General features: G+C 33.8%; 1 protein-coding gene across 2 annotated transcripts in view; it reads left to right on the top strand.

Annotated features, from left to right (window-relative positions):
* The window catches only part of NUDCD1 (NudC domain containing 1), a 91814-nt gene that overhangs the window by 23608 nt on the left and 46432 nt on the right, over positions 1 to 21774 (top strand). For both annotated transcript variants that reach the window (XM_027605821.2, XM_027605815.2), the window contains exons 4-8: positions 2470 to 2647; positions 6542 to 6721; positions 10512 to 10716; positions 15525 to 15669; positions 19910 to 20035. In XM_027605821.2, the coding sequence (XP_027461622.1) occupies positions 2470 to 2647; positions 6542 to 6721; positions 10512 to 10716; positions 15525 to 15669; positions 19910 to 20035 (834 nt within the window). The remainder of the gene's footprint in view (positions 1 to 2469; positions 2648 to 6541; positions 6722 to 10511; positions 10717 to 15524; positions 15670 to 19909; positions 20036 to 21774) is intronic.

Raw genomic sequence — 21774 nt, 5'->3', positions numbered from 1 at the left:
ATTCTTTGAGAAAAATTAAGAAGGCCTTAGAACCAAATGGCTTGCCTTTTTTTTTTTTTAAAGATTTTTTATTTATTTATTGAGAGAGAGAGAATGGTAGAGAGAGAGCATGAGAGGGAAGAAGGTCAGAGGGAGAGGCAGACTCCCTGCTGAGCAGGGAGCCCGATGCGGGACTCGATCCGGGGTCTCCAGGATCATGACCTGAGCCGAAGGCAGTCGCTTAACCAACTGAGCCACTCAGGCGCCCATGGCTTGCCTTTTTTACTAAGTTATATTAAATGGTATACTACCAAATTATAGTAATTCAAAAAACTAAACAAAAAAAACGATAAATAACCAAAACAACTGTAGCCTGTTTGTAGGGGGCCTTTGCAGGCCTTTGTAGTCACAGATTTAAATATTCATTGGACATTGTGACATTTTTCTGCTGTGGCCTCCAGTAATAATTTTTATCTTTTTTCTTTTTGTATTACTGAGGCAATGTGATACATAACTAGCATAGCTATCTGAAACATTTGGAAGGAGCTTGGAGAGTGAGGGGCAGGAGAATGAGAATTTATGTATTATCAAGCTATGGATTCTCTTGGTTTTGAGCAGAAAGAGACACACTGACCCGGCTCACCTTCAGCTTAAAAATAACACTGCATACTCTGCCATAAGGAAATTCATACAGATTTATAAATCATTTGGTTTGTGCTATCTATATCCCCTTGGTGCATATTAAGCCTTTAGTAATATTTTTTAAATCATTTAAAAGTTCTTTTAAATTTAAATTTACTTCATGCCCTCTTCAGTGTACACTGCTGTAATGAAATCACCCTCAGAGATGTTTGCAATTAATAATAGTTTTGATTGGGGGGAGGGGGAATGGGACAGGGGTGGGACTTGGGCATTAACTGAGGTGGGAGGGATACTGTGGAATACTGGTCTCTTTAAGAGAAACAGCTTAGATTTCTCTAAGATTTCTCCAGTTGGTGGAGAACAGAGAGGGAGCTGAAGGTGGGAATGGTTGGAGGATACAGGAGGGCATAAGGGGGCCAAGTAAGGGTGGTGATGACTGCAGTGTAGAAAGAGAAATAAAGGGAGACAGGAAGACTGCCTGCTTTGCAAGTGTGTTGCCTCTAATATGATGGGGGTGTTGCTATCAGCCGTATCACACTTGAGTTGCTGGGCTTGTTCGGGAGACAGGAAACTTCAGCCCAGCGGTTTATAAAAGTTTAGACATCTACTCCCTGGTCTCATTCCAGTCCCTTTCACTCACACGAAATAGAAAGAAGAGGAAGGAAGCAATAAACTAGCTACTTGTACCTGACAAAATTTACTATCTTTCTTTTCTCCCTTTGGTCTCCTGTTGTCCCCCAAATGAAAGCAAAACCCAGTCAAACAACTAGAACCTGTCTGTCATCTCAGTTTTGAGTATTCGAGGTATTTTTTGCTGTTCTTGCTATTTTCTCTTTGTGGAACGCCACAGAATGGATTCCAAAGGTCTACTATTTGAATAATTTTGACAGAGGGCTCAAACACTTAGGGAAATTGACATTAAAGCACACTTTTCTTTATAAGGCTTTCAAGTAGGAGCAGATAGGATGGGATTCCAGATAAAGGGTTTTTTGTTTTTGTTTTTTTAAAGCTAACTTTTGTCATTTGTATATTTTCTTCAACCATTTATTTTTTTATTCAAATATCTTGTTTAGTGAACAGTCTTAAAATATCTGTTCTTTATTATTTACTCTTAAATAAGTATAATAGTCCTTTAGATTTTGTGTTTGTGATAGAAAAAAGAATTTAAGATTTTGTGTTTCTGTATAGTGCTTAGATTTGCTTTTTAAAAAGACACTTCAGTAGTATATTTAAATAGTTTGTTGAATTATAACTTTTAAATATAAAGGGGCTCTTTTATTTTTGAGAAATAAGGAAGTTTTAGTGGTGTCTCCAATTCCTTTGACTCTGACCTTTGCAGACTTCTAAGAAACAAATAGAGAACAAAACAAAAACAACAGGAAAAACCATATGTACACACATGCTCACACATGTGCATAAGCATGAACAATATTCAGAAACTAAGAGGGAAAAAGCAGAAATAAATCCTATACAAGATAGGAGAAGAGATAAGGAGTCAACGTGGACTGACCCATGCCCTCTTTTATATAATTCTTCTCTAGGAGGTTGCTTCTAGTTCTCTGTTTTCTTTTTATGCTGCTTGGATGCTATATTGTTTTCCTTGTTTTTAAGCCAAGAGTACTGATCGCTTTTCTCTATCAAATAGGCATTTTTAAAAAGTTATTTATTCAAAGAATGTTATTTGACCTTGTAACCTTTATTTAAAGGCTTTTTTCATTTTTCTATTCCTTGTAATAAAGAGTATACAAATTAGTTGTTGTATTGTCAGAATTCTGTGCATTCCCTCTGTGCTACCTGCATTTGTGTAATATGTACATTTTTATATGTGTAATCTTTTTTTTTTGGTAGATTATGTTTAATGAAGAGCTTGGGAATCCTTTTATCATAATTCATAGTGTCTCACTGCTGAATGCTGAAAAACATTCAGTAACTACCTTACTTCTTCGAATAGAGAAAGAGGAATTGGATATGAAAGGAAGTGGATTCTATGTTTCTTTGGAGTGGGTCACTATCAGAAAAAACAAAGGTAAAATATAACAACATTGTGAATCCATAGTGGTTGGCACCATTTGGTAGATTGTGAAATGCAGAGCTGTTCCTGTAAATGCTGTTGACTTTTTCTTGGGTGGTGTTGCTGTGATCTAATACCCAACACCTAGTGGAATGAATTCCTATAGATAGTTTCTCTTCAGGTATGGATTATTGAAAAAATAACAATGTGCTTCCACAGTCCATTATGCCTTTTTGTATAAAAGAAGACATTCTTACATAATTTTAGAAGAATTTTAAGTGTATATTTTCAGTATATACAAGACTACATACATATATTCTTGTGTGTGTGTAATATATATATTGTTGAATGTAAATTATAAATTACAGTGTAATTTAAGTATCAGTTAAATATAAATACCTAGATGGAAACAAATACCTTTATTTCCTTAAATCATAACTGTGATTTCTTTTGAATCTAATTGAACTTTGCTGTTTGTTTCTACCTTCAGGAAAACTGCTGGTTTTTCTTACCTAGAATGCTTCCATGTGTAGAAAAGTCTCAATCTTTGGTCTATTCGAATCTGTCAGGCTTCTAACTTGGACATTAGAAGTTATTTTTTCATTTATTAATTAGGATTCCTTTAATGGTGTGTCCTTGTTCTTCGCCAGTTCTTATTCTTACTTTAATTGAGAACTAAGTGGATTTTTCTGTAGTTGAGAACTGAGGGAGCTTGTTTCCATTTTGACTTTCTGCCCTTTTTCTCAGTTTTTATTAACTTACTCATTTAACTTATGAGCCTTAAATTATAGCTGACCCTTGAACAACACAGGTTTGAACTGTGCAGGTCCACGAATATTTTTTGATAAATACAGGACAGTACTGTAAATGTATTTGTGATATCCTGAATAACACTTTCTTTTCTCTACCTTATTTTATTATAAGAATATAGTATTTAATACATATACAAAATATGTTAATCGACTGTTTTTGTTATCAGTAAAGCTTCCAATCAATAGTAGGCTATCAGTAGTTAAGTTTTTTGAGGGAGTCAAAAGTTATACACAGATTTTTGACTGCACAGGGGATTGGTGTCCCTAACCTTCATGTTGTTCAAGAGTTAACTGTTAAATTTATAATCTGATAAAGGCTATGAGTGTTTGATTTCTAAGAGGGTTTTTTTATTTTAAAATGAATATGTGTATATGTACATGTATGAGTGTGTGTATATACATATATATGTAACAGAATAGTTTGTAAGTAAGCTGAGTAAATTTCCTAGATTTGTTCTGTGAACTGTTTAATATAATTTGTTGTTTTTCCCAGTGTTGTAGTTTCATCTCTGGAGACACACAGTAACTTAAAACTTCAGGTATTGGAAAACTTTCTGTATAGGACTAGATGATAACCATACAGTGTATATCACAACTACTCAGTTATGCCACTGTGGTCCAAAAGCAGCCATAGATGATACATAAATAGATGAGTATAGCTGTATTCCAATAATATCTTGTTTATGGACATTTGAATTTTATATAACTTTAACATGTATTTAAATATTATTTTGATTATTTTTAGTCATTTAAAGAAGTATAAAATTCATTCTTAGCCCACAGACAGTATGAAAATATGCATAAACTCAGCTTTGTCTCCACTGGCCATACTTTGCCCGTCTGTACTTTAGATAAGAGAAACTTTAATTTTTTTATTAAGGTACGTAACTTGACAACTTACAGAGAAATCATGATGCATATTTTTCCTACTGTTCTCTGGTTCTGTGACAGCTGTGGCTCAGTTCACGATAACTTATCAGAATGTAGTGGCACTCTGCTCAAGCTTCACCAGCTGCATTTCCTTCGCTTTGTGCCTTTGCCTCTACTGGACAGATAGAATTAGACTCACTTTTCTTTTTATCTCCCAAGGTTGTAATTTAGGAATATTAATTCTCCCCATGGTTCACTTTTTTTCTCATTACTCTTCTTAATGTCTCATTCCTTTCAGCCCTCCCAAGTATTATTAATATAATTGTTACTTTTTTCCTTTTTCTTTTTTAATGAACATAACAGTGCTTTTCTAAACTGTGTTAAGTGGAACATCTGATAAATTATGTTTTGTGGTCAAATAAATTTGAAAATGTGGGTGTATAATATCCCTGTTACACATTAAACATGTTAAAAGTTCTAGAAAAAGGACAATTTAATTTTAATCAAGCATTTCCCAACTTATTTAATCATGGAGTTCACTTGAAATTCACCTGTTATTTTCTCTTGCACACATATTGGGAAAAGCAATCCTATAAAATATGAAGTATCTAAGTCTGAGTCTTTGGAGTCAGGTAGAACTCTGCCTTGCATGTACTGTGCAGGAAGTATATTAGCTCATTCATAAGTTTACAAGTCTCTTCTTAAATATGTATGAAATGAATGTGAATGTAGGTGAAGATTTAGAGGGGAAAAAATGACATACTTTAGAACAGATTGTATCATTATGTAGAATATGTGACATTGAGTTGCAATCATTGTGAAGCTTACTTGTTAAAGTACAACCCATTTTAATAGAGTAACAGTGTAAGTAAAGGTATGGACTCAACTGTAATGTTTGAGTATGTTTTAAAGCAAAAAAAAAAAAAAAAAAAGCCCACCTATTTTCAAGAAAAAATTCAGTTTTTTTATATTTCATTCGTAAAATTTATGTCTTAAAATTGTCTTTTTTAATTTAATTTTATTGTGTTAATCACCATACATTACATCATTAGTTTTTGACGTAGTGTTCCATGATTCATTGTTTGCATATAACACCCAGTGCTCTATTCAATACGTGCCCTCTTTTAATACCCATCACCAGGCTAGCCCATCCCCCCACACCCCTCCCCTCTAGAACCCGCAGTTTGTTTCTCAGAGTCCATAGTCTCTCATGGTTCGTCTCCCCCTCCGATTCCTCCCCTTCATTTTTTTGCTTGATTACAGTTGGCATGTAGATCTGTATCTGTATAAAAATCATTTCTACCATAAACATTTCATTTTATGGAAACCCCTTATCAATAGCTAGAATAGGCAGAAAAATAGTCCACACCATACCTTTCCTTTATCCTTAGTGTGGCTCTTTTCAGAAGATGCCTATCATGTACCTGCGGGGAAAGTAGACAGGCTACAGTAAAGGAAAAGGTAGATCGATCAGAAGCTGATATTTCAGATAAGTTAGTGACTTTCAAAGTCTAGAGCACTGCTGTCTGATGAAAATTTCTGCCAAGTGGACATGTTTATATGTATGCCATTTATGTGTGTCATTTATTTGTGTGCCAATACAATAGCAGCTAGCCATGTGTGGCTACTGAGCATTGGAAATGTGACTAGGTGCCTGAAGAATTGAATTTTAAATTTTGCTTAATTTTGATTAAATAGCCCCTATGGCCAGTAGTGTGCTACTTTCCACACTGGAAAGCATAACTTAGAGCAAATTTCATCAGACCTAGTATTTTTTTTTTAAAGATTTTATTTATTTATTTGAGAGAGAGAGAATGAGAGATAGAGAGCACAAGAGGGAAGAGGGTCAGAGGGAGAAGCAGACTCCCTGCTGAGCAGGGAGCCCGATGCGGGACTCGATCCCAGGACTCCAGGATCATGACCTGAGCCGAAGGCAGTTGCTTAACCAACTGAGCCACCCAGGCACCCCTAGACCTAGTATTTTAAAGTAGGAGTGTATTTACAGAAAATTAGGTTATAAATCTTTTTATCCCTATGAAAAGACTCTTAGTAGCATGCCTTTTAACAGTACACTTAAAATACTTAGTTTATGTGCTGCCGAAGTGAGCACTGCACTTAAAATACTTAATTTAAATTAAAACCAATATACAAATATTTTCAGGATATTTTTATAATATAGTGTTTTATTTGTAATTTTTTTGTTCTAAAATACTTTGTTTTCTTACAGATAATGACAAATATGAAATTATTAAATGTGATATTCTCCGTGGAAAGTCAGTGCCACATTATGCTGCTATTGAACCTGATGGGAAGGGTCTGATGATTGTCTCCTACAAGTCCTTCACATTTGTTCATGTCGGTCAAGATCTTGAAAATAAGAATGAGAACATGTCAGAGAAAATCAAAGGTAATTTTACTATTCACCTTCACAGAGCTCATGTGTATTTATGCACACACACATTTATGGCTGGTTTGTCTTGGTTAGGTTTTGGCTTCTACTAGGACCAGACGGGTTTTTAATTTTTCTTTATTTCCCTTTATATTCGTCAGGATGGTCTTTTGTAAAATGTACTACCTAAATAGTATGAACTGTTTTAATTAGTAATTACCAAAATGTTTTAAAAAATCTGTACATTAGGGGCGCCTGGGTGGCTCAGTCGGTTAAGCGTCTGCCTTCGGCTCAGGCCATGGTCCTGGGATCAAGCCCCACATCGGGCTCCTTGCTCAGTAGAGAGCCTGCTTCTCCCTCTCCCTCTGCCTGCCACTCCCCCTGCTTATGCTCTCTCTCTCTATCTCTGTTTCTGTGTCAAATAAATAAAAATAAATAAAATCTTTAAAAAAAAAATCTGTACATTAGCTTACCTGATTAGATGTTTAATAAATACCTATTAAATGAATAAATGATGTCTCTGTTATTGGTGTTCGAGAAGCTAGCACATTAGTATTGAAGATATTAATCTTTTAAAATAAACTAAACTCTGTTGATTATAGGTGTATACTAATGTACTTTTACTTAACTTTTAGTGCTAACCTGAAAAAAAGTTCTTGAGGGCAAAATCACCAAGTTTTCCCAATGTTAAATGAATAAATGGATGAAGATAATGTTTTAGAACAAAGACAGTAATAAGGTCTTCCAAAAGAAATTTATATTTACTGGAGCACCTGGGTGGCTCAGTCAGTTGAGTGTCAACTCTTGGTTTTCGCTCAGGTCATGATCTCAGGGTGCTGGGATCGAGCCCTGCTTTGGCTCTGCACTCATCAGGAAGTTTGGTTGAGGGTTCTCTCCCTCTCCCCTTCCCCCTGCTGGTGTGTGCATTCTCTCGCTCTCTCTCACATAAATAAATTATATTTCCATACAAAGAATATGTACTCTTATATTCAAGAGAACATCACTCTGTAATCAGTACTGTTCATATTTCTGATGTTTATAGCCAGAGAATAGTATATTTTACTTAACAGAGATTTTCACAACATTTAACAATTATACATATTAGTCTTTGTACCTTTTTGTTACTTGATTATATGAAATAAAAATTAGTTTCACTATTTTTATCTAGTTAGAGCTTTCTAAACAAAAATCCTTTGAAAATAATAATGTAATAAATGTTTTAAAAATATTTTTCCCGGGTTTATAGACATATGCACCTTTGAATATGAGAATTGTGCTTAATGGCCTTTTATTTAGCCTCTCAAAAAATTGGTTTCCTCATACGTAATGCGTTTTTTGTTAGATTATCTCTAAGATCCCTTTCCAAATAAATTCTGCCTAAATTATAATGTTAAAGTTTTCTAGAGCTTAGCCAAAACAGTTATTCATGTCTCTAGACCACATGCCCTTTAGAACTCTTGGTGAGCAATTGCAAAGGAGTGAAAGAATGCCCTAATCTTTGGAACCATTCTGCCTAGTAGTTGAGACCCATGTGGTTCCAAGACAGATCATAGTCTGGGAGAGACACATCTTTTTTAAATCACTAACTACCAGTCCAGGTGTTTTTCTTGTTGACATCTCACTAATACTGAATTCCTCCTGAATACATCATTATGTCATTTCTTCCCTTTTAGTGTGAACCTCAGATCCCCTGTATTTTTGTTTTCCTTCTAATAAACAGCCTTTACTTGTAAAGGAAAAATTAATTTTTAAAAAAATTATGGATAATTTGTTAATTATAGCATGCTTTCTTGTAAATAATCTTCTGAGTATATGTACTGGTTTCATTTTCTGTAAATCTCAAGAAGACTGATACTGTCTGTTGCCTATTTGGTGTTGTCATAATGACATACGTAATAGCATTTTCTTTGAAAGACTTAAAACGTGGGGCGCCTGGCTGGCTCAGTCAGTTAAGCATCTGCCTTCAGCTCAGGTTATGATCTCAGGGTCCTGGGGTCGAGCCCCATGTCGGGCTCCCTGCTCAGCGGGGAGCCTGGTCTCCTTCGCCCTCTTCTTTTCCCCCCATTTGTACGCTCTGGCTCTCTCTATCTCTCTGTCAAATAAATAAATAAAATCTTAAAAAAAAAAAAAGACTTAAAACATGATTTCCAAAAACATAGAAAGGCATTAGGCAACCAGCAGTTGAGGAAATTATTTAGTTGTTTGTATAATTTTTAGTGGAGAGGGGTTTAAAAAATTCTGGCTTTCCTTTTATTCTACTTCTATGGCCTTTAATTTTTACTAAAAGCTCCTGTGATTTTGTAGACTCTTCCCCTTTCCATATCTGCCAGAAGTTATCCATTGAGTCATTGTTACATATTAATTGCCTTGTTAACTTTTGTGGTAGACAGAAAATTGAGTGAAACAAATTACTTGCCTTATGGAGCTTATAGTTATCAATCTTTTAAGCTACAGTTGAAACTTTTTCAGTGAGTTTATATTAAAAGTACTTCTAAAAAGATAAGAGAGGCTCTGAGTGCCTGCTTAAAGGAATGTGATACAAGTTAGAAATTAATCCAAAGTAACAATTTTATATTGAAAATTTATTCATTTTTGTATTTCTATAATATGCTTGTTAAATTTTATTTAACATCAAGTAGAAGTGACCCTTGAAGAAGATACATCATACTTAGTGTTAAATCTTCAAGCATATCTAGTACTCACAAAGCGTTTACACAAAACTGCGCAAAAATAAAAAGAATAATAACCCCCAAACAAGAATAATAACCCACATTTAGTGAGGATTTATGGTATATTTAATAACAGGATTGATATTAAATATTCTATATGTATTAACTCATTTAATTTTAATAGTTCTGTGAGGTATGTAATATTTTGTTATCTTCTTTTACTAATTAGAAAAAAGAGGGTCAGAGATGAAGTTGTATACCAAAATTAATAAATGGTTGAGCCAAGATTCAGACCTATGACTAGTAAACTCTGGAGTACTAGTTCTAACCACTATATCATATTCCTTTCTAATGAGCACGTGGACAGATTAATATTTATGGATATCATTAAGCAAATGTTTATTTTTGTACGTAAGCCCTATTTTATTTCATGGTTGTATGTAGTATGATGGGTTTTAAGGTATTTCTTCAGTAGCTGGCTTTTTAGAAGACAAACCAGGGAGATGAGGTGAAGGGAGGATTCTTTCATTGGAAACTTAACAAAATACACTGACAGCCCTTGAATTTCCTATGAAATTGCTTTCATGCAACAAAGTTGTGGGGGAGAAAAGCTAGTTCCTTTGTAAACAAATAAATCTTTTATTTTTGTGTGGATGTGTATCTCACCAAATAATAGTGGCCTCCTATATCACAGAGTTACATTGTTGGGACAAATCAAGGCAATGGTGAAAGTTTCAGACAGTAGTTTATGACATACTTGTCATTCTTTTGAACTAGAAATCTGCTCTGTGTGTGTATGTGTGTAAAGAGAAGAGCAAGAAGGAGGAAAAGAGAGGGTAACTGGGAATCAGGAAGAGAATGGGGATAAAGGATTGCTGTCATTAGTATTTTATGAGTGTTTATGTCCTGGAGTATTAGGTAAGCCCAGAAGAGGAATGTTAGGTGAAATTGTTATAACTCTGAAAATTCCCCAAAGAGATCTGAATGTGTTTGTTTATAATTACTTTTTTTTTGTAAGATCACTAGAAATTATGCTAAGATTCTTTTAGATAGGTGTTCTTTTGTATGCTCTAGTCTCTGATTTTGTGTATTCTGTTTGCACTTTTTTATTACATAAAGTATTTTTCTTTTCCCAACAGAACCTCTGTATTACTGGCAGCAGACTGAAGATGATTTGACAGTAACAATACGGCTTCCAGAAGGCAGTTCTAAGGAGGACATTCAAGTACAGTTTGTGCCTGATCACATCAACATTGTGCTGAAGGATCAGAAGTTTCTGGAAGGAAATCTCTATTCGTCTATTGATCAAGAAAGCAGTACATGGATAATTAAAGAGAATAATTGGTATATATAGACAGTTGTATTTATATTTAAATTTTTTTCTTTTTCTTTTTTTTTTTATCCTTTCCACAGTGGTTACACCAAAGTTGAATACTACAATAGGTCTGTCTGTATTGCTGATTCTTTTTCTTAATATAGATTAAAAATGGAGTTACTGTATCAAAAAGTATAATTATCGTTAAGATTAAAGATGCTACTATAGTCATTGTTTGCATTCTGTGGTAGAGCTTTTCATTACCATCTCTGAATAAAATCGTAACAATATTAACAGTAATAATTAATAGATAAAAATGTTTTTGTTTTTTAATGAGAGAGCCTACACAAAAGTTGGGGTAGGGCAGAGGGAGAGGGAGAAGCCAACCACCCACTGAGCAGGGAACCCTATGCAGGGCTCAAATCCAGGATCCCAGGATCATGACCTGAGCCAGTGGCAGTCGCTTAACCAACTGAGCTGCCCAGGTGCCCCGAAAAATGGTTATTTATTTTAGTACTTTAAAAATTTTTTAACTAATTTTCTCTTATTAATTTCAGTTTGCCAACTAGATAATAATTCCTGTTCTTTATTTTTTTTTTTAAAGATTTTATTTATTTGACCGAGAGAGACACAGCGAGAGAGGGAACACAAGCAGGGGGAGTGGCAGAGGGAGAAGCAGGCCTCCTGTGGAGCAGGGAGCCTGATGAGTGGGGCTCGATCCCAGGACGCTGGGATCATGACCTGAGCCGAAGGCAGACGCTTAACGACTGAGCCACCCAGGCGCCCCTAATTACTGTTCTTTAGATTTTAAGCTGTATGAAGTCTTCCTCTAGCCCAGGCCCTCCAGTCACCCTTCCCCTCTCCATAACCACTATTATTAGTTTTCTCTTACAGGCATTTTATGCATATCCAAGCAGATAAATATTTTTTTTTAACAAAAAAGATTTCAACACAACTATACAGTTTTTTATAGTTTGCTTTTGTTGACTTTCAACAATAAATCTTGGATAATGTATACATAATGATTTATTTTATTCTCCTTTATTTATGGTATTTTACTCTATCAACTAACTGCACATTTTATTTATTTATTTATTTATTTATTTATTTTCACAATCATTTTTAAAAAATGGTCCTTTATTGGATATTTTGACTGCATCTTTTGCTACAGTGAATGACTTTCTGGATGAGTCAGTAGCTTCACTGAGTGACACAGGTGTCAAAGTCAATGAATTCTACATTTAAAATCTGAATTTTATCTATAAAAACCTCAGTAAAAGGAATATGTAAAACAAATAGGTAAAGGTCAAGTGTCTTATAAAACTATAACCTTTGCTTCTGCTTTTATTCCCCTTTGCAAATCTGTTGTCCCAGATACTTTACTTACTCCCCAGTTATTTTGATTAATAAAATTACTCTTTCATTATAGATTGTCAGTAATTACTGCATTCTGTGATAAAAAGGGTCAAATTTGGTCAGAAGTGGGTTAAAATTAGATATTTTTACCTTAAATATAATTTTCAATTTGTAATAAAAGACCCAGATGAGTCTTTGATATGAGTCTAAATCCTGAGAGTCTAAGAAATAGTTATCTACTTCAAAAAAATTTTAGGCTTTATGCTTTTAGATCCTGAATTCATTTTATTAAAGTGGAAATTTAGTGACTTGCTTATACTTTCTTTTTTAATGCAGTAAGAAAAATAGATTCATAAGTAAATGATGTCATTTATAATTTATTGAGAATTATTGAACTATTCAGTGTTCAGTATTCAGTGAGTTCAACAAAAAAGAATGATTTCTGTGAATCTGATCCCTTGTCTTTCTGTTTTGGGACATGGATTTTTTTTTTTTTTTTAACTGTTGTAGTAATTCTTGCTAACCAGTTTTAATCATGGTATATTTAAGTAATCAGTGTAGTTCTTCCAACATCTTTCATAATTACTCCTGCAAAAGTTTATGAAAGTACTTTTATTGTAATTCTCAGAAAAGTATTACTCTTTTAGAGGGAGAGTGAAAAGTTGATCTGAGCTAGATTAAACTCAATCTCATGGACATGATAGTTTGCAAAAATCCCACCTTCAAGGTGATAAAAGTCATTTAGAGTCCTGACCAACAGTCTTACTACTTCTTTCTTTAGGAATATCATACTTACTAACACATCCAATTACACCAATTGAATAGATACCTCATTTACCTGGATAATAAAGATGTAGAAAAGGACACTAAGATGAAAAGAACCCTGGAATCTAATGTTTCTGGTAATCACCCATCTGACTATGGTTAGGTCACCACAATCAAGCACATTGGCTTTTTGCCTCGTTCTTTGTGAACTTTGACATGCTAACTCACTGAATTCCTAACAGAATCTCATAAAATTACTCTTTCCTAATTTTATTTAATATATAGTGTTATATTAGTTTCAGTTTTATAACATAATGATTCAACAATTCTGTACTTAGTGGTTATCATGAGAAGTATACCCTTAATTCCTTTATACTTTTTAACATATTTTAAAAACTTAATTATCTAAAAGGTTCTTTAAGGAAATATATCTGCACATTCTGTTTTAACATATTTTATGAGAGAGATTTGAAGGTAGCATTTATAAATTGGCAAACCAGCTATAACATATTGTTAATATAAGTCATGAAGCAGTAACCCAGCAAAGCTCTAGAATGGCTGGACCTCACACAGATAGCTTCAGCATTTAATACATGAGCATAAACCGGTATTGTTTTCCCATTAAATTTGAGGTACTTGATTACAATTTTATGTTACAAAGATTAATCACAGTGACTGTTGGTGGTGTCATTGGTTTAAAACATGATTTTCTGTACCTGGTTAAATTATTCATATCTCTCATTTTTTAATAGTTCATGTTCCCTCTCACTTTGGAAGGATTTGTTAACTAGTCTAGGTTATTATGTTATATGTTCTTTTTTGCTTGGATGATAGGATCTGATAATAGCTTTAAAATGTAGAAGTGCAGGGGCACCTGGGTGGCTCAGATGGTTAAGCGTCTGCCTTCGGCTTGGGTCATGATCCCAGGGTCCTGGAATCGAGCCCCGCGTCGGGCTCCCTGCTCAGCGGGGGGCCTGCTTCTTCCCCTTCCTCTGCTTCTCCCCCTGCTCTCTCTCTCTCTATCTCTGTATCTTGAATGAATAAAAAAAAAAACTTAAAAAAAAAAAGTAGAAATGTAGTTGTACTAAAAGGATTGCATTGACTAGGTGTGCAAATTTAATGATGGTTCAGAAATTCTTAATAGATGAGATTGTATGAACTCTAGGTAGCAACTGATGAAAAACAGTACTTATACATTCTGGTCACAGTAAACTTTCTTTAGTAGTCATTTACATATATTTGTTCAAAGAGGCAGAATAGTAAAGTAGTAAGGAACATGGACTTGGAGCCAGACTGCTTTCCTAGCTTGTGACTTTGGCAAGTTACTTAACCTCTCGGTGCTTTTTTTTTTTTCTTACTTGCAAAATGAAGACAAAATATTACTTACTTTATTTGGTTGTCATGAGCAATCAATGAGTTAAAAACACATAAAATGCTTGACAGCACCTGACATATGGGAAGATTAAGTATGAGTTGCTGTCATGATTCTTCATCATCATCATTTTCAAGATGACCTTTCTCTTAGAGAATATATTATGGTAGTAATTTTTAATGCTAATGATAGGAACTCATTACATAGAAAAGATATTTTGTATAGTCTCTTAAAAGAAGTAGTTTCAGAAAAATTTAAAATGCTGTAATTAATTCGTGAGGTGGTGATAATAACAACCTTGAAAAAGAATAACTGATGGGTTTACATGTTTTATTTGATAATTATGATAATTATTGTGTCCTTGCAATTTTTCCTTGCAGTTGTGTTCCAGGGCACAGGTTAGTGGCACACGTGTACCAGAGATGGCACATGGGAAAGGTTGCTTTCCTATGGAACAGCTACCACCACCCCCACTTTTCTCTGTGTTACAGTACCAACTACTCCTAAAGCAGCTTACGTGAATTTCCCTTCCTGTTCAAGAGGCACTTGGGTAACTGCTGTGTCCACAGTCTGCCCTGACTCAGCTCTCTTTCCCCTTCCTGCTGCATCAAACCTTAATCTCAGGATTACATTGATAGGCCCTTTTTAGTGTATTTGGAATTTGTGTTTAATGGCTTAAATGTACGGAATTAGATTTTCAGTTGATAGAGGCCACATAACAACTTTTTTCCCCCTAAGGAGTTACCAGAGTTAATTATTTTCTAATTTCTACTTTATTTTCAATTCTTTAAAATATATATTTTAAAAATTAACATTTGTATTGATCTAATTGCCTGTTGTTTACGTTAGGGAAATGAAGCTACTTTTTGGTTCCATGCACAAAGAGGCACCTTTAGTTATAGTTCCTGTCCAGTTAACTTTATGTGCCCACCCCAGTCACCACCCTCACCACCACCACCATTACCTGGTAAAAGATCTCATGGATCCACGCTGCTTGCATTTGTCACTTAAGTTCAGTAACACACTGCGTACCTGGACTACAACAGTACTTTCTAGGTGGTCTTACTCTTGCCAGTCACTCTTCTCATCAGGCCATTTGACATACTATTTCCAGCGTTATTTTTTTGTTTATTAAGTATAAATTATTTACTCTTGGATTACAGATTTTCCATCCATCTGTATTCCAGTATGCAGTACTAAAATTAACACAAGTTTTGGTAAAACACATCTCTGGCTGGACACCAAGGGAGGGATAAATTCAATGGAAGATTCTTCTGTTTGGTGTTGATTATATAATTTATATAGTTGCTTAATGTAACATTACTTTTCTTGTTTAACTTCTAGCTTGGAGATTTTCTTGATTAAAAAGAATGAAGGACTAACATGGCCAGAGCTAGTGGTCGGTGATAAGCAAGGAGAGTTTATAAGAGACTCAGCCCAGTGTGCTGCAATAGCTGAACGCTTAATGCATTTGACCTCTGAAGAACTGGTAAGCAATTGCAGTAGTAGGGTCATTTTCCAAAGGCCCAGAAGTATGTTATGTGAGGATTATGCAATGTTTTTCAAACATTATTTTACATTTGCTAATGTTAGAGACACAGATTAGGCACTACAGACTGGTGTTCGAATATAGCTTAAAATTCTAATATTCTTTACACCACATGAATACATATATGTGTGTGGGATTGTTGTATAAGATGGGTGTTCACATATGTACGTATCTATGTATGTACATATATATGTATACATATGTCTGTATACACACATATTCACACATATATGCACATAAATATATATATTCTCCTTTAGAAGAATCAATAGACCAATACTGGTAGGGACAAAAAAATTAAGATTTTACTCTCTGTCTATGCTAATAATCTACTTGTCATCATTGAAATTTTCTAGGTTATCTTAGAATATCACTAGGGGTATACATACATACTATAATTAATTTTGATTGACAAAGTAATTCATTGTATAGTGAGTACAGTAATACAGTACTCGTTCAACTATGAGGTTTTGTTGAAATGTTCTAATCTGATAACTTTTAAGATAATGTTAAAAATTTGAATAAAGCATACCAGAATTTCATTTATATGTTTATTCACCAAAAATTAGCACATGTAAAATGTCTGACTTATTGCCACCTGGAGTTAGAACGATGAGGAAAACACTGTATAAAGTTGTAGTTATACTATACGGTTAATTGCATCTTAAAGTAGGAAGGAAATTAGAATATTGAAAATAAGTGTCTCCGTCAAAAGAAAGCATGGCCAAAATGGAGAAACCAAGTTTCATGTCTGTCAGCAATAATTAAAAATTTCAGAAATCACTACAATTCATATGTAAGAGCATGAAACTTTGATTTCATAGTCCTAGTGTTAAAACAAGCCATGTAGACTGCATTGTCCTATTATGTTCCTTCATTCAGCATCTATTTATTGTGGTGTGCTCTGGGATATAATAGTAGTTATAATAGTGGAGGTTTGTTTTGATATTATATTTTATTGCTGTTAATTGCCTTTTAAACTTGATTATTTCAAATGAATATTGGGTCTGTATGAGTAAGTTATTTATGGCTGAACACCAATGTGTTTGTTACATTTTGGAAAAAAAAAACATAGAATCTTGTTATCTGCAACTGAAGGCTGTCTTATGTGTTTCAAATCTTTATACTTTTTCTTGCTTTTCTGTATTGGTTAGAACCTTTAATCCACTGTAAAATAGAAATGGTGAATAGTGAAAGCAGACATTCTTGCCTCATTTGTAATCTTGGAGAAATAATTGAATATTTTACTGTTAAGTATTATGGATTATTTTTGTCATGTTCTGGAAATTTTCTTCTATTTCTGTTAAACAGTGTTTTGAATCATGAAAGACTATAGAATTCTGTCAAATACATTTTCTTCATTTGTGGGATAAAACCCACTTGGTCATGATGTATTATCCTATTTGCATATTACTGATTTGGGTTTCCTAAATGTTATTGAGGAGTTTTTGCATCTATATTTAGGAGGAATATTGGTCTGTAGTTTTTGTTTTGTCTTTTTACTGTTGCTATCCAGTTTTGATACATAGGTAATGCTGATGTCATAAAATGAGTGGGGAAGTGTTTCCTGCTTGTTCTATTTCTGGAAGAGATTGTGTAGAATTGACATTATTTCTTTAAATATAGAATTTACCAGTGAGACCATCTAGATTGGAGTTTTGTGTTTTGAAGTTTTTAGCCATGAATTTAATTTCTTTATTATATAAGGATTATTTGGGGTTATCTATTTCCATTGTCTTTTGTTGTTTCAGTTTCCAATTTCATTTCTGTTATTACATTATTTTCTTCTTTTTGCTTACTTTGGATTTATTTTGATCTATTTTTAAAAGTGAAAGTTTAGATGACTTTTTAACCTACTTTTCTATTGAAAAGCTATATACTTCATTCTAAACAATATTTGACCTGCATCCTGCAAAATTTCATCCTATCTTCTTAACCCCATTAAGGATTGATTTGATTTTGTGCTGTATCTCCATGTTTTTTTACATGGCTGATATTTATTCCTTGTTTGTTCTTACTCCTAAGGCAGAACTTTTCATGAATCTCAAGTGAAAGTCCAGGATATTTACCAGGGCTTCTCCTGTGTGGGCCCTGTCCTCTAATTTTTGTCTCCCAAACACTTTAATAGTATTGGCACTCAGCTTTTGAGCCCCTTGCCTGCTTCTTCTTTCCACTTGTCTTTTTCAGCTCAGCTTGAAAATCAGTAAATGGCTATAGCAAAGCATCAGAGTCTTGGGTTCTCTTCTCTGTTATTCCCCGTTCTCTGTAGTCTTGTCCTGTTAAAGTCTGGCTGCGTTGATAGTCCTGACCTTATAATTTTGCCCTCTTCAACATACAGGTAATGGAAAAGGGAAAGGAAGGAGAAGTGCAGAGGGTATTCTGTGTGCTGTTGGGCATATATATGTTGTTGAATCACTGAAAAAATGGTCCCAGCTAATTGTGGATATTGCCTTCCCAGCCAAGTATAGCAACCAGAATTGTTTGCATTGATATATAGGCTGGAGCAGACAACCACAACTAGGTGGCTCCATATCCCAGGTGGGACATGGGCAGGTTTGATAATATAGATCTATAACTCCCAACCATTTACTTTCAGAGGCTTTCTCAAGCCATTTCATTAAGTTCTCAATAACATGACAGCATTTTGGCAAACTGAGTGTGTGGACATTTGGTCAGTTGTAGAATTACATTTCTGTTTGTGTGTGTGTGTGTGTGTGTGTGTGTGTGTGTGTGTGTGTGTGTGTGTGTGTGTAAAATTTATCACTTGAATTACATTTCTGTTTGTGTGTGTGTGTGTGTGTGTGTGTGTGTGTGTAAAATTTATCACTTGAACATTGTGATTTTTACTCTATGAGGGATATAAGACCAGGCAGTGATTCTTGCATTTAAGCAATGGAACATATTAAAATTAATGATTCCATTTATCTTCCCTTTTGGCTTATTATTAGCTATACCTCTGTGTTTTTGTTTGGGTGGATATTTGTGTGCATTTGTGTGTGTATGTGCATGTGTGTGTGCTTAGTGGTTGTTCTGGAGTTTACACAGCATCTTTAACTCATCACCATCTACTGTCAAAATATAGTTCACTCATAAGAAGTTCATAATATATTTCCATTTCTTCATCCTCTGTATTATCATATCAATAATACATTATTGTTTTAATTTTATTCAGTTCTCTTTTAAAGAGATTAGAGGGGAAATCTTACATTGACCCTCATACCTGTCATTTTCTCTGTTCTACATTTCTTTGTGTTGATTCACATTTCCATCTGTTGTCATTTTTCTCCTGGCTGAAGAACTTCCTTTAGCATTTTTTATAGTGTAGGTTTGCTGGGTAAATTCTCTGTTTCTGTTTGCTGCAAAAGTACTTAGGTTGTCTTCCTTTTTAAGTATCTTTGTTAAGTACATGAGTCAATGTTGATAGGGGTTTTCCCCATCACTTGAGTTATACTCCATTGTCTTCTGGCTTGCATAGTTTCAGATGAGAAGTTGGCTGTCATTTGTATCTTTGTTCCTCTGTTCATAATGTGTTTTTTTGTTCTCTTCTGACTACTTTTAAGATACTCTCTTTATTACGACTTTTCAACAAGTTGATTATAATGTAATTTGCAGTGAGTTTTTTAATGTTTCTTTGACCTTTTTGAATCTGTAGGATGATAGTTTTCATCATTTATTGACCATTTCTTCTCATTTTTTTTTCATTCTTCCTGCCCTCTTCTGGTTACTCATGTGTTAGACCATTTGATATTATTCCACAGGTCACTGCAGTTCTGTGTTGTTTTTTTTTTTTTTCCTCTCTGTATTGCTTTGTTTTAAGCTCACAGGTCTGCCATGTCTGATTAGTTGCCAGTCCTATCTTTTTTACTTTCCATCTCAGATACTATATTTTCATATTTAGAAGTTCAATTTGGTTATTTTTTTATGTCTTCCATACCTCTGTCAACATATACATCTTTTTCTTTACCTCTTTGAGTATATAGAACATGTTTATAATACCTGTTTTAATATCTTTTTCTGGTGATTTCATCATTCTGTTATTTCTGTTTTTGTTGATTAGGATTTATTGGTCATGGGTCTGAAATTCAGTTTTTCATTACTGCTACAATTTTGATCTTTTTAAGAATGAAGAAATCCATTCTCTTATTGTTGAAAGTTTATTTATTTTATTTTCTGGTCTAAGAATCCAAATCCAGAAAAAGAAAAACCTCCTTGTAATGCTCAAGAGTTAGAAGAATGTGACATTTTCTTTGAAGAGAGCTCCAGTTTATGCAGATTTGATGGCAGTACATTAAAAACTACTCATGTGGTAAGTTCTTGATCATTGTATTTCTAAAAATTTATGAATAAATACAAGTTACCGTGAGATGATAATTAATTGACCAAATGTATAATTTGCAAAGCTGGCTTGATTGGCAGTTACTGGCTATGATTTGAAACTCATCACTCCATGAAGTGGCAGTTTTATACCACCATCCCTAATAAAACAATGTTTTGTTGTTTTGGTACTATTGCATATTTGATATCTTGTGATTGGGTTTTTTCTGTTCAGGTTTTTATATATAGTTACAACTAATCTATAATAACCTCATATTTTTTTTCATTTGAAATTATGACAAATATTTCTTCATGTTCTCATTTCAATCTGGCATAATGGCTGGGTGACACTATATAATGTTACTGTTGGAGTTCATGTGTGTACGTAGTGATTGTCCTACAGATTATAGTATACATCTTTAATACATTTTTTTCAATTGCATTATTTATGATGATGCTATTTTTTTTAAAATCCCTTCTTTACATGAAGCCTTTTTCTGTATTCAGGTATTTTATCTTAAACAGTTACAGAAGTCAAATTAATAAGTCATAGACTAAGGCTCTGACTGACAAATTGATTTCCACTCGATAGTCTCATTAATAATATTAGCAGTTATTACCTATTTCATTGCATCTTTACCGCCCCCTTCAGTTTTTGTTTGATCTTTACTATTTGGTTTGCAAGATACAGGATTTTTAGTCTGATTTTTTTACTGTTGACTGTTTCATAATACTACTTTTGACTCTTGTGAAAAATTTTTTCACTTGTTTTGGTGTTTCTGACTGACTTGTGTGACCTTTTTTATAAAATGTGTTCTTAAAGAGCATGTATGATAGACTTCCATTATAAGTAAGTTCTTCTTCAGAAAGTTAAGAAATGTACATATGATTCCTCTTTAGAGATGATATTTGATAAAACATTTTCAGCATTTGCACATACTCTAAAACTGTTTAATCACAGTTTAGTGTTAATTGCTGGTTTAACTCCAATGATATGCTATTTGTGTATATTGCAAAATGATCACCCCAATAAGTCTAGTTAAACATTTGTCACCATAGTTAGAAATTTTTCTCTTATAATGAGAACTTTTAAGGTCTGCTCTGTTAATAATTTCAAATATGAATTACAGTATTATTAACTGTAGTCACTGTGCTATACCTCACAATACCCAATACTTATTTATAACTGGAAGTTTATACCCATTGACACCCTTAATCCATCCCCCAGCCACCATCAGGTGTGAGGTGTGAGGGCATATCTCATGGTGATTTTGATTTACATTTCTTGATGCTTAATGTTGAGCACCTTTTTATGTACAAGTTGGCCACCTGTAGATCTTCTTTGGAAAAAATGTCTAGTTCTTTCAATCATATTTTAATTGCATTGTTTATTTTTGCTATGTAATTATAGAAGTTCTTTATAAATTTTGGATGTTAACCCCTTATCAGATATGATTTACAAATTATTTTTCCTATTCAGGAGGTTGCCTTTTCATTTTGTTGATCATTTCCTTTGCTGTTCAGAAGCTTTTTGGTTCAAAATAGTCCCACCTGTTATTTTTGCTTTTGTTGTCTTTGCTTCAAAAAATCATTGTCAGGACCAATGTCAAGAAGCTTACTGCTTCTGTTTTCTTTTAGGAGTTTTATGATTTCAGGTCTTATGTTAACCTTTTTAATCCATTTGAGTTAGTTTTTGTATATGATGTGAAGATAGTGGTCCAGTTTTGTTCT

The sequence above is a fragment of the Zalophus californianus genome, chromosome 4 (genome assembly GCF_009762305.2).
Source record: "Zalophus californianus isolate mZalCal1 chromosome 4, mZalCal1.pri.v2, whole genome shotgun sequence".
Classification (NCBI taxonomy): Eukaryota; Metazoa; Chordata; class Mammalia; order Carnivora; family Otariidae; genus Zalophus; species Zalophus californianus.
Note: the sequence above shows the minus strand (reverse complement) of the source record. Positions and strands in the feature narration are given on the sequence as shown.